The sequence below is a fragment of the Rhinoraja longicauda genome, chromosome 43 (assembly GCF_053455715.1).
Source record: "Rhinoraja longicauda isolate Sanriku21f chromosome 43, sRhiLon1.1, whole genome shotgun sequence".
In the NCBI taxonomy this organism is placed as follows: Eukaryota; Metazoa; Chordata; class Chondrichthyes; order Rajiformes; family Arhynchobatidae; genus Rhinoraja; species Rhinoraja longicauda.
The window spans coordinates 9675284-9687784 of record NC_135995.1 but is presented as its reverse complement, the minus strand read 5'-3'; the positions used below and the strand labels follow the sequence as shown (position 1 = coordinate 9687784).

General features: G+C 46.7%; 2 protein-coding genes across 2 annotated transcripts in view; one reads left to right on the top strand and one right to left on the bottom strand.

Annotated features, from left to right (window-relative positions):
- The window catches only part of LOC144612232 (E3 ubiquitin-protein ligase TRIM39-like), a 50211-nt gene extending 49073 nt beyond the window's left edge, over nucleotides 1–1138 (bottom strand). Inside the window, exon 1 of the mRNA XM_078431791.1 lies at nucleotides 1082–1138. Within this exon, the coding sequence (XP_078287917.1) occupies nucleotides 1082–1138 (57 nt within the window). The remainder of the gene's footprint in view (nucleotides 1–1081) is intronic.
- A 107-nt stretch (nucleotides 1139–1245) lies between these two features.
- On the top strand, nucleotides 1246–11029 carry LOC144612231 (zinc-binding protein A33-like). Its single transcript, XM_078431790.1, has 6 exons — nucleotides 1246–1269; nucleotides 2415–2510; nucleotides 3001–3234; nucleotides 3928–3950; nucleotides 7424–7539; nucleotides 10245–11029. Exons 1-6 carry the CDS (start codon nucleotides 1246–1248, stop codon nucleotides 10775–10777), a joined length of 1026 nt encoding a protein of 341 aa, XP_078287916.1. The 3' UTR covers nucleotides 10778–11029.
- The last annotated feature ends 1472 nt before the right edge of the window (nucleotides 11030–12501 follow it).

Here is a 12501-nt window from a genome sequence, read left to right as displayed (position 1 = left end):
TTCCTATAGTTTTTCTTTATCTTAGATGAGTAGCTTATAATTTGGCCTCTCAAATAAGCCTTCATTGCATCCCATACAATAAAGTTATCATTAACTGAATTTAAATTTGTTTCCAAAAATAATCCAATTTGTCCTCGAATAAAATCACAAAAGTCTTGCCTTTTCAATAGTAAAGAGTTGAGTCTCCATCTATATACTGACTGTTCTTTATCTGACATCGTAATTTTCATTAATAATGGTGAATGATCCGATAACAATCTAGCCTTATAATCTATTTGTATTATTCTACCCCTTAATTGAGCTGAAATCAAAAATAGATCTATTCTAGAATATGTATCATGTCTATTGGAATAAAAGGACGGTGGCGGTGACTGAAACACAATCCGGTATGACCAGAGAAATGAAAAGGAGAGTCCGCAAGATCTACCTTGTTGAATAACTTGAGTAATACATTGTGCTATTATTTGCATTGCTTTTCATCAGCTTCGTGAGTTAATACAAGGCTGTTCTTAATAAACAAAACTTAACCTTCTTATTAAGGAATTAATGTAAGTCGGTGATCAATTTCTCAGGACGTAGATGTCGCTGCACGAACAGCATTTATTGCACATCACTAATTGCCCTCTGAGTAGATCGCTCGGCCATTTCCAAGGACATTTGATCTTCAACCGAGTTGGATCTTTAACAAAATAAGAGTGTTGCGCTCATCGTTTTTCAGACAGTTAATTTTTTTCAAGTATTCGAGGCGATTAAGTGTATTTAAGGTGCGGAAAAATAATTTACATTGTGTCCCTGGATTGTGCCACTGGATTCCTCGTTCGATAATTAAATCGGTGCCTCGCCACCGCACCCCAACCTCTAGTTGATGCCTCGAGTTCTTGTTTCTTGGTCCTCCAAAATATTCCAAATGGAATTCAAACTGGAAGTGGCGGAGTATGGACTTAAGCAAGAAGGGCTTCTTGGAGACGAAGAGCTGACATAAATTTAGTTGCCTAATATGTAATTTAGTAGCCTAATATGCAAACCGCCGGGGATTTAAAAAAAGAATTACAACAATAGAAGTCTCGGATACAATAATTACCTTGGCTCCGATCTGGTTGCCACATCGGCCGGCTTGTATGTGCACGATCTCCCGCATGGTAAATGTGTTAATTTGAGTTTAGGGAAGGAACGAAAGTAAGAAAGAGAGAAAGAAAGACGGAAGCCGGACTGTCCCGCTGGGTTGCGGCCCTTCAGTTAATAACCATGTCCAAAACCGGGATTATTCCCGTCACGATCTCACACACCTTTATAAGATCACCCCTCATCCTCCTGCGTTCCAAGGAATAAGGTCCTAGTCTGGCCAATCTCTCCCTACAGTGAGGCCCTCAGGCCGTGGCAACGTCCTCATAAGTATCTCTACATCCTTTCCAATGTATCCACATTCTTCAAACAGCCGAGTGAACAAAACTGAACACATTGGTCCACACTGGACATCCTTAATATGAAATGATGCACGGCTTACCCAAATATAGATGCACCTGAAGACTGGAGCGCGAGAGACGAGTGAACTGATGTGGATTAAAATATGTTTTAATAATATTACTTCCATCCTGATCCCGGGCTGTGAACGGAGATGCGGGCGGCGGGTTCCACTGCCCAACAGGTGCAACGCTTCCTCAGTTACACCTCCTTAGCGCTGGTCCCTGTCCCTTTCTGTCCTGCCTTACACAATCCCAGGGCAATCTCTCCCCTTTCGTCTATATTCAGACCGGTTTAATGTCTAACTGACCCCTCCCTCGAGTGATTAGTTGGAAGTGGACAGGACACCTTCACACTGAACACTTGCAGCCAAATAAGGTCATTGCCCGAGACGGCAGCGCGCGCAGTGGGAAACACTGAACCAGGAAGTGGCGGAGTTACAATGGCTGCGAAAGACTCGGTCGAGAGTTGGACCGAGGAGGCAGTTTGTCCCATCTGCATGGATTTCTTCACCGATCCGGTAGCACTGGAGTGCGGGCACAACTTCTGCCGCTCCTGTATCACACAGAGTTGGGACAGGGAGGGGAGAAACTCCTGCCCGGAATGTAGAGAGGAGTTTACAGACCGCACCCTCAAAGTAAATCGGGTCTTAGTTAGACTGGCTGAGAAAGCTCGAGCACTGAGCCTGAATCGGGAAATAATTCCAGAGAAGGAAAGTAAACCTCACTGCGAGGAACATCAGGAAGAACTGAAGCTGTTTTGTGAAACTGATAAGAAGCTGATGTGTGTGGTTTGTGCAGCTGGGCGGGAACACAAGTCTCACAGCTTCATGCCGGTTAAAGAAGCTGTTGAAAACCACAAGGTAAAAGCAAACCGATTTTAATCGCATCATTGTTTAATTCCATTTTTACTGTTCAACCATTTAATTTTCTGATTCCCAAACACATTTGCAGGATCAGGTGAAATCTTCCATCCAGTCTCTCACAAAATATAAATCAGAGATCCAGCAAATGGAGCAGCAACAGAAAGAGAAGATTTCTGGAGTTCTGGTGAGGCTTTTAAGTTTCGATTTCCTGATCTTGTGCAGGTTTTATCCCTGTGATGTGTGTAATAACAGGGCAGCGCAGTGACACAAGTAGTGCTGCTGTCTCCTAGTTCTGGTGACTGGGTTCGATCCAGACCTCGGGCGCTGCCCGTGTGGTTCACGCCTTCTCCCTGTGACCGCGTCGAATTCCTTCCACGTCCCCAATACACGCTGGTTCAATGGTCAATCGGGGACTGTAAAATTATCCCTGGGAAAGTGGGTGGTGGACGGATAAATAGGAATTAAAGGGCAGATGAAAAGGAAAGCAGGGTATTGTATTGAGGGGTAGAGGATTAATGGGTAATAAGATTACCCTCTCGACATTTCAGAAGCATTTAGACAAACTATTGAATTGTCAAAGCAAATAAAAATGCACAGGACAAATGTTACGGTCAAGGTCGTGAGAATACACAATCAGTGACATGAAATATTGATCTTCCCCTTTCATTTCACAGGAACAGTCACACAACCTTCAGTCCAAGATCACATCCCAGTTTGCTGAACTGCACCAGATTCTCACTGGGAAAGAGCAGCGCGTACTGGCAGATATCCGGGAGGAAGAGAAGAAGATTCTAAATACAATGGAGAAAAAACTTGAAGAGATTGAAGAGAATTTAAATTCCATTGAGGAGGATCTCTTAAAGTTGCAGCAACAGATGGATCAAAAGGACAGTGTGGTGTTTCTGAAGGTGAGAGGTGACACTCCAGTTTGGCGAAGTGAAAGTGCACAGTCACAAAATGGTGGGGGATATTTCTGAGATAAATGCTGCATTTGCCACTAATTGAGAACTGGGTAAATGCTCTGTCTGTGCCAGAGCTGTGCTGCTGTTGTTCCCAAACTAAATGGCCTCCCGTATAATCTGCGGGATCTAGGCACTGCCTGCAGTCTCCTTGGGATGAGTTACTGTGATCCTGTCACTGAGATAGCGAATGTTTGATATTTCCCTGAAAAGATGGGAAATCTCCAGGAAATCAAAAGATCACGTGGAAAGTTTGTCCTATGTTCCCCTTTAGTGGGAAAGTATTACGCGGCGTTAAACCGATCTGTTGAAGGCTTGCTCTCGGATACACTTCATCAAGTCCTGTGATTTACCCACCTTAACATGCCTTGAGGTCGCCAGCACTTAAGGGGACCTATCCTATCCTATCCTAATTATCCCTTTGCTCTTAAAGGAACCTATTATCCCCCTAGTTATTATTTTGCTGTTAATACACTTGTAGGATCTCTCGGGCAATATCCAATATTTGTCTCTGTGACGATGACAATAAATGCTGGGCAATGGAACATTTCTGGGGCTTGTTGTGATTTGTGTGAAACTCCTGTTGTTGGGATGTGGATGTCCCGTCTCAGTCTGCTCAGATTTGTGTTTTATTTCTTGCAGGATGAAGCTGGGAGGAAGAGGAGGTAGGTCTGCATCTGAGCTGGAATGGAACCAATGTCCGAGGGGGAGTGTTTGCTAGTGCTGTCGGGGAGGATTTAAACTAATGTGGCAGGGGGGATGGGAGCAGGAGCAGAGAGACAGAGGGGTGTAAAATTAGGGTAGAAGCAACAGGTAGCAAGGTGAAAAGTAAAAGTGGCAGGCAGACAAATCCAGGGCAAAAATCAAAAAGGGCCACTTTTCAACATAATTGTATAAGGGGTAAGAGAGTTGTAAAAACAAGCCTGAAGGCTTTGTGTCTCAATGCAAGGAGTATACGTAATAAGGTGGATGAATTAAATGTGGAGATAGTTATTAATGATTCTGATATAGTTGGGATTACGGAGACATGGCTCCAGGGTGACCAAGGCTGGGAGCTCAACATCCAGGGATATTCTATATTCAGGCGGGATAGACAGAAAGGAAAAGGAGGTGGGGTAGCATTACTGGTTAGAGAGGAGATTAAAGCAGTGGAAAGGAAGGACATTAGCTTGGAGGAAGTGGAATCGATATGGGTAGAGCTACGAAACACTAAGGGGCAGAAAACGCTAGTGGGAGTTGTGTACAGGCCACCTAACAGCAGTAGTGAGGTTGGGGGATGGCATCAAGCAGGAAATTAGAAATGCGTGCACTAAAGGTGCAGCAGTTATAATAGGTGACTTCAATCTACATATACATTGGGTGAACCAAACTGGCAGGGGTGCTGAGGAAGAGGATTTCTTGGAATGTTTGAGAGATGGTTTTCTAAACCAACATGCCGAGGAACCAACGAGAGAACAGGCCATTCTAGACTGGGTATTGAGTAATGAGGAAGGGTTAGTTAGCAGTCTTGTTGTGCGAGGCCCCTTGGGCAAGAGTGATCATAATATGGTAGAGTTCTTCATTAGGATGGAGAGTGACAAAGTCAATACAGAAACAAGTGTTCTGAACTTAAAGAAAGGTAACTTTGAGGGTATGAGGCGTGAATTGTCCAAGATAGACTGGCGATTGATGCTGAAAGGGTTGACAGTGGACATGCAATGGAAGGCATTTAAAGGTCGCATGGATGAACTACAACAAGTGTTCATCCCAGTTTGGCAAAAGAACAAACCAGGAAAGGTAGTGCATCCGTGGCTAACAAAGGAAATCAAGGATAGTATTAAAACAAAAGATGAAGCATACAGATTAGCCAGAAAAAGTAGCATACCAGAGGACTGAGAGAAATTCAGAGTCCAGCAGAGGAGGACAAAGGGCTTAATTAGGAAAGGGAAAATAGACTATGAGGGAAAACTGGCAAGGAACATAAAAACTGACTGCAAAAGCTTTTATAGATATGTCAAGAGAAAAAGATTAGTTAAGACAAATGTAGGTCCCTTGCAGTCGGAAACAGGTGAATTGATCATAGTGAACAAGGAGATGGCAGACCAATTGAACAAATACTTTGGTTCTGTCTTCACTCAGGAAGACATAAACCGTCTGCCGGAAATATACAATATACAATACAATATACAATATACAATACAATACAATATATCTTTATTGTCATTGTACCCAGGGGTACAACGAGATTGGGAATGCGCCTCCCATACGATGCAATAATTTAAGTAATTTCGACAACAGCAACCCAACGAAACAAATGTGACAGTTTTAGACAGGTTAAAGTGCAAGTTGAACTATGCGTTGTGACCATCCGGCTCAGCAGGACCGGTTCATAGCAGCTATGGCCCTGGGGATGAAGCTGTTCCTGAGTCTGGAGGTGCGGGCGTAGAAGGCCTTGTATCGTCTGCCCGATGGAAGGAGTTCGAACAGGGCCAGATAGGCTGCATCCCAGAGTGCTTAAGGAAGTAGCCTCAGAAATAGTGGATGCATTAGTGATAATTTTTCAAAACTCTTTAGATTCTGGAGTAGTTCCTGAGGACTGGAGGGTAGCTAATGTAACCCCACTTTTTAAAAAGGGAGGGAGAGAGAAAACGGGGAATTATAGACCAGTTAGCCTAACATCGGTAGTGGGGAAAATGCTAGAGTCAGTTATTGAAGATGTGATAGCATCACATTTGGAAAGTGGTGAAATCATCGGACAAAGTCAGCATGGATTTATGAAAGGCAAATCATGTCTGACGAATCTTATAGAATTTTTCGAGGATGTAACTAGTAGAGTGGATAAGGGAGAACCAGTCGATGTGTTATATCTGGACTTTCAGAAGGCCTTCGACAAGGTCCCACATAGGAGATTGGTGTACAAACTTAAAGCACACGGTATTGAGGGTTCAGTGTTGAGGTGGATAGAAAATTGGTTGGCGGACAGGAAGCAAAGAGTAGGAATAAACGGGTCCTTTTCGAAATGGCAGGCAGTGACTAGTGGGGTACCGCAAGGCTCAGTGCTGGGATCCCAGTTATTTACAGTGTATATTAATGATTTGGACGAGGGAATTGAATGCAACATCTCTAAGTTTGCGGATGACACGAAGCTGGGTGGCAGTGTTAGCTGCGAGGAGGATGCTAGGAGGCTGCAGAGTGACTTGGATAGATAGGAGAGTGGGCAAATGCATGGCAGATGCAATATAATGTGGATAAATGTGAGGTTATCCACTTTGACGGCAAGAACAGGAAAGCAGAGTATTACCTGAATGGTGACCGATTGGGAGAAGGGGAGATGTAACGTGACCTGGGTGTCATGGTGCACCAGCCATTGAAAGCAAGCATGCAGGTGCAGCAGGCAGTGAAGAAAGCGAATGGTATGTTGGCATTCATAGCAAGAGGATTTGAGTTTAGGAGCAGGGAGGTTCTGCTGCAGTTGTACAGGGCCTTGGTGAGACCGCACCTGGAGTATTGTGTGCAGTTTTGGTCTCCTAACCTGAGGGAAGACGTTCTTGCCTTAGAGGGAGTACAGAGAAGGTTCACCAGATTGATCCCTGGGATGGCGGGACTTTCATATGAGGAAAGACTGGATAGACTGGGCTTGTACTCGCTGGAATTTAGGAGACTGAGGGGGGATCTTATAGAAACATTTTAAATTCTTCAGGGGTTGGAGAGGCTAGATGTGGGAAGATTGTTCCCGATGTTGGGGGAGTCCAGAACCAGGGGTCACAGCTTAAGGATAAGGGGGAAGTCTTTTAGGACCGAGATGAAAAAACATTTCTTCACACAGAGAGTGGTGAATCTGTGGAATTCTCTGCCACAGAAGGTAGTTGAGGCCAGTTCATTGGCTATATTTAAGAGAGAGTTAGATGTGGCCCTTTTTGCTAAAGGATTCAGGGTGTATGGAGAGAAGGCAGGTACGGGCTACTGAGCTGGATGATCAGCCATGATCATATTGAATGGCGGTGCAGGCTCGAAGGGCCGAATGGCCTACTCCTGCACCTATTTTCTATGTTTCTATGTTTCTATGACATGCTCTTGACTGAAATACTGCATGTTTGTGTGTATCAGCTCAAAGAAATTGTTGAGGCTCAGTTTATCACCAGCTGCTAAATACTTGCAGGGTTAGTGATGAAGATAAAGCACTCACAGTGACAGACGGTGCCTTGCCGATTGAAAAATTCCATCACCACTTTTTGATGAACACGCTGTGGAGAGAAACATCTGTCATTAAGCGAGGTAAAACATGTCCAGTTTCCTCTCTTCTTGTTTATAACGCCTTTTAGTAACACAGATGCAAACATTGCCGATAAAAATTGTATTCGCCTCTAACACCTCCTATGGCAGCTAGCTCTCTGCCACCCAGTGCCTGAAAACGTTGCCGTTCAAGAACATTTTAGACTTTCCCTTCAGAACTTAAACCGATGCCCTCGAAGTTTAGAAGACTACATCTCCCATTCCTCAGTCTGTTGGCCCAGTTCATTTTGACCAGTTTAATCTTAGACAACCTTCTTCACTCTCCATGATGTCTCATGAATATTAGTCTCATCCACAAACCTGCTAGACATGCCACCCACATACACGTCATTTATCTAATCATTTGTATAAATAGGGACCAACAGTGGACTCAGCATTGAGCATTGTGGTACACCACTTGCGACAGGCCTCCAGTCTGAAAAACAACTCTGCCTCCCACCTTCCGGCCACATGTTTACCCATTCGCTATCTACCCTGGATTCCATACGTTCCATCCTTCCTGATCAGCCGACGACAGAGGTTGCTGCTGTCAAATTGCTAATCATACCTCCTACATTCACATCCAAGCCTTAGAAATATAACATAAACAGCAGTGAACATCCGAGATGTTCTGCCCCAGGAGGTAGTGATAGGTCAGATTATTGGCAATAGGCAAAGTGAACACAGATGGATATTTGAAGGATCGAGAAATTGGCCGTTATGGAGAACTCACATAGAACAGGAATTGGTGCCATCTTAGATCAGTCAGGATCACATTGAATGGCGGAGCTGGTCTGAGGAGTGGAGGCTACTCCTGCTATTTTCTTGTGATCTTTAGTTTTTTCATACCAACAGCATGATAATCCTTACACAGAGTTGAATGCGGCAAAGATTGACAATACCTGTCTCTGGGACACTGATTTTGCTGTGCGCGGTGAGATTGAGTGGACTAGGCCTGTTTACTCGAGAGTTCAGGTGTATTAGAGGAGATCTCAGTGAAACACAGAGTTTTTACAGGGCTCAGTGGGCTGGATGCAGGGAGGATGGTTCCCCTGTCTGAGGGATCTCTAGAGAGCTGGCACCCTCTCAGAATGTGGGCTACACCATGCAGGACAGAGATAAGGAGACATTACTGCACGCAGAGATTGGGGAACGACCCTGCACCAGTGGCTGTGGAGACTCAGTCATTCAGTGCTCTTGGACCTGAGAGCCATGGTTGTACATTACAGAGTCTGACCCTGACCATTCTTTTCCCAGCTACACTAATCTATTTGCCCACATTACATCGGCATTCTTCTGCACCTCACCTACTTAAGTGCCTCAAATATAGTGATGATATCTCATTCCACCCCCTGCTCTATAACATGTTCCAGATATCACCCGCTCTCAGTGTAAATCTTGTTTGTTTGTTCCTGAACTACAGCCAAAGCGGTACACGATAGCGTGACGATTTTAAGCCCACCTTACTCAGCGTCATCCTTTTGGTGCTAATGGAAGAAGTTTCATTGAAATCGGTGTTATATTTTTTAAGTTATTCGCATTTTCATGTTTAAATCTATCTCCTAGGGAGGGAGGGGGGAGGTGGGAGGGAGGGAGGAGGAGGGAAGAAAAAAGTGGGGTTGAGGGGGATGGAATGGGGGGACGGGGAGAGGGAGGGAGGAGAGGGTGCTGTACCAATGCAGGAGAGGTTTGGGCCCATCGGGTCCACTTGTTCCAGTAAAACCTAAATCTCAGATCCACTTTCAAATTCCTTGCTTTCTATATAAACCAGCACTCTCGTGAATTGATTTCCCTGCATCCGAATAAGGTTTAGATAATTACCCTGCATCCTGCTGCAGACTTTGACAACCTTCCCCGCTATCCACAATTTTTGCTTCCTCCACAAACTTACTAATCACACCTCCCACATTCACATCCAAACCATGATCATATAACATAAACAGCAAAGGTTGCAGCGCCGATCTCTGCTACACACCACAAGCCACAGACCTCCAAGCAGAAAAATCATCCTTCTACCGATACCTTCTACCTCCAACCACCAAGCCACTTGTGGATCCATTTCACCAGCTCGCCTTGGATCCCACCTGCCTTCGCTTTCTGTACCAGCCTTGCACGCGGAACATTGTCAAGTCCCTCAGTGAAGTTCATATATTGGTTTACAATGAGATCAGTGTGTTAGTTGTACACACCCTTCAAATCCACCCGTGAATCCGCTCTCTTTCATCGACCCCACAACCACAAGTCTCCACCCGTTCTGTCCAACACCCGATCATTCAACCTCTGCTTCCTTCCATGGTCCAAGCCACCCCTCCCTCTCTCTCACCCTCCACTCATAGAAACAGGGGCAGGTCATCTGGCCCCTCGTTTCTGCCCCCTTTGTGATCATGATGACCCCACCACCCACCTCTACCTCCTCTATAAACTCCTCAAATGACTGCTAACCTCAATATCCTCTTGCTCCGATCTGTCTCCATATGTGTGTACCCCCCCCCCCCTTCGTTTCTCCTTCACCACCGTAATCTCGCAATCCTCCTCACTCGTCCTCCCCGTCCACCCTCCCCCACCTCACGAAATTCCCCTCCATCCCCGGATAAAAACTCCTGGGGAGATGTCTCCCCCGGTCCCGGGGCCGCGCTGCTCGAGTCTCCCCCCGACCCCCCCCCCCCCCCCCCCCCGGGGACTCTCTGATTCTCTGCTTCTCCCCCCAGTCTCCGTCACCCTGGATGTGGAAACAGCGCATGCGCGGCTCGAGGTGTCTGAGGATCGGAAGAGGGTGAGACGGACCGGGATAGAGAGGAGTCTCCCTGACACCGGGAAGAGGTTTACAGACTGGCCGTGTGTGCTGGGATCGGAGGGGTTCACATCGGGGAGACATTACTGGGAGGTGGAGGTGGCGGGGAGTGAGCGCTGGGGTCTGGGAGTCGCCGCAGAGTCTGTGGAGAGGAAGGGATGGGTCGCACTGACCCCGGAGACTGGAGTCTGGATCATCGGGCGGGTGGGTGACAGGTTTGAAGCAGTCACCTCCCCTCCATCCCGTCTCCCCGCCCGTCCCATCCCCGGGAGGGTGGGAGTTTATCTCAGTTACGAGTCCGGGACAGTTTCATTTTACGACGCGGCCACCAAGTCCCATCTCCACACCTTCACTAAAAATAAATTCACAGGGAAACTTTATCCGTTCTTCTGGACTTGGGATGTAGACAAGTGGCTGAGAATCTGCTCCGGTTCCGCTCCGGGTGTGTAAAAGGGTCGGGTCCCGGGACCGGCGTCAGGAGCGGGGCTCAGGGGCTGTGGGGCAGAAACCCGGTGGACAACAGGTCGGCGCTGAACGGCTCCCATTTAATCCCCAAACTGCAACACGACCTCCCAACTTCCATCCTCAATACTCTGACTGATGAAGGTCAATGTGCCAAAAGCCCTTTTGACCGCCTTATCCACCTGCAACTCGACCTTCGAGGAACCATGCCCCTGAACTCCTAGAACCCTCTGCTCTACAACACTCACCAGAGGACTACTGTTCACTGTGTGGGTCCTGCCCTTGTTCCACGTCACAAAATGCAACACCTCATTACAACATCGGGGGCTCCAGTCTGCGACCCGCCGGCGCGCACATCACCCGCTGTGGCTCCGCTCACGTTTGTAACTCTTCACCTTTAACTTGACGTTTAATAAAGTCTTTAACAAAATAACCCGCGTTTGAGTTCTCTCCGCGTCTCCGCGTCACGGTACAGAGATCTCTTCAAACAGCAGACGCGAGGATCCGTGGATACTGGGTTTACAAAAGGAAAAAGACACACAGAGTGCTGGAGTAACTCAGCGGTTCGGGCAGCATCTGTGGAGAACACGGATAGGTGACGTTTCACATAGTGGTCGAGTAAATCAGCGGGTCGGGCAGCATCTGTGGAGAACACGGATAGGTGATGTTTCACAGAGTGCTGGAGTAACTCAGCGGGTCGGGCAGCGTCTGTGGAGAACGTGGATAGGTGACGTTTCACAGAGTGCTGGAGTAACTCAGCGGGTCAGGCAGCATCTGTGGAGAACATGGATAGGTGACGTTTCACAGAGTGTTGGAGTAACTCAGCGGGTCAGGCAGCATCTGTGGAGAACATAGATGGGTGACGTTTCACAGAGTGCTGGAGTAACTCAGCGGGTCAGGCAGCATCTGTGGATGGAAATGGACAGATCACGCTTCAGGGTCGGGACCCTTGTTTGGTCTGAAGGAGGATTTCCAAGAGCTACAGTCTGTTATATCAGAGTGAATGAATTGGTGTTGATGTCCTTCGGAAGAGGGCGGTAAAGGTCTGACTCTGGAGGTGTAAATAGGAGGGAGGAATTAAATCGGAAATTACTTGAAGGCAGAAGAATAAAGATGAATGTTGGGAGTGGAAGATACAATGGGTCTCTCGGTGTTGATGGCCATGTAGAACTAGAACAGTCTCTTCGGCCCACATAGAACGTGGAACAGTACAATGCCAAGCTAATCTCTGTTTCATCTAGTTGCTCCGGTTTTCTCCCACATCCCAAAGACGTGCGGGTTTGTAGGTTAGTTGGCCCCTGTGAAGTAGCCCCTGATGTATAGAGAGTGGATGAGAAAGTGGGATAACATAGAACTGGTGTGAACGGGTGATCGATGGTGGTCGTGGATTCAGTCCCTCCCCCACCCTGGTCGTTGTACTAGTTTCACTGTCGTCCTGGTGAGTTTCATTGCCTGTAACTCGTTTTCACCGAGCTCACAGCCAACAATGGCCTCCTTCTTTTATCATCATTATTTGTTCACGTATCTTTCTTTCATTTGTTGAAAATCTTTGTACCACTGTCGATATATCTCGTTTCACTTTCCCAATCAGAAGAAGGGTCTCGACCCGAAACGTCTCCTAATCCTGTTCACCAGAGATGCTGCCTGACCCGCTGACCTACTTCAGCTTTTTGTGTCTATCTTCGGGGGGCCGAAAGGCCTGTTTCCGTGCT

Excerpts from the sequence above, each read along its gene's own strand:
- LOC144612231 (XM_078431790.1), top strand. The coding sequence starts at position 1,246 with ATGTCCAAAACCGGGATTATTCCC. Across the intron at positions 2,511-3,000 it reads AGAAGATTTCTGGAGTTCTG|GAACAGTCACACAACCTTCA; the intron begins GTGAGGCTTTTA and ends TTCATTTCACAG. Across the intron at positions 3,951-7,423 it reads GAAGCTGGGAGGAAGAGGAG|GGTTAGTGATGAAGATAAAG; the intron begins GTAGGTCTGCAT and ends AAATACTTGCAG.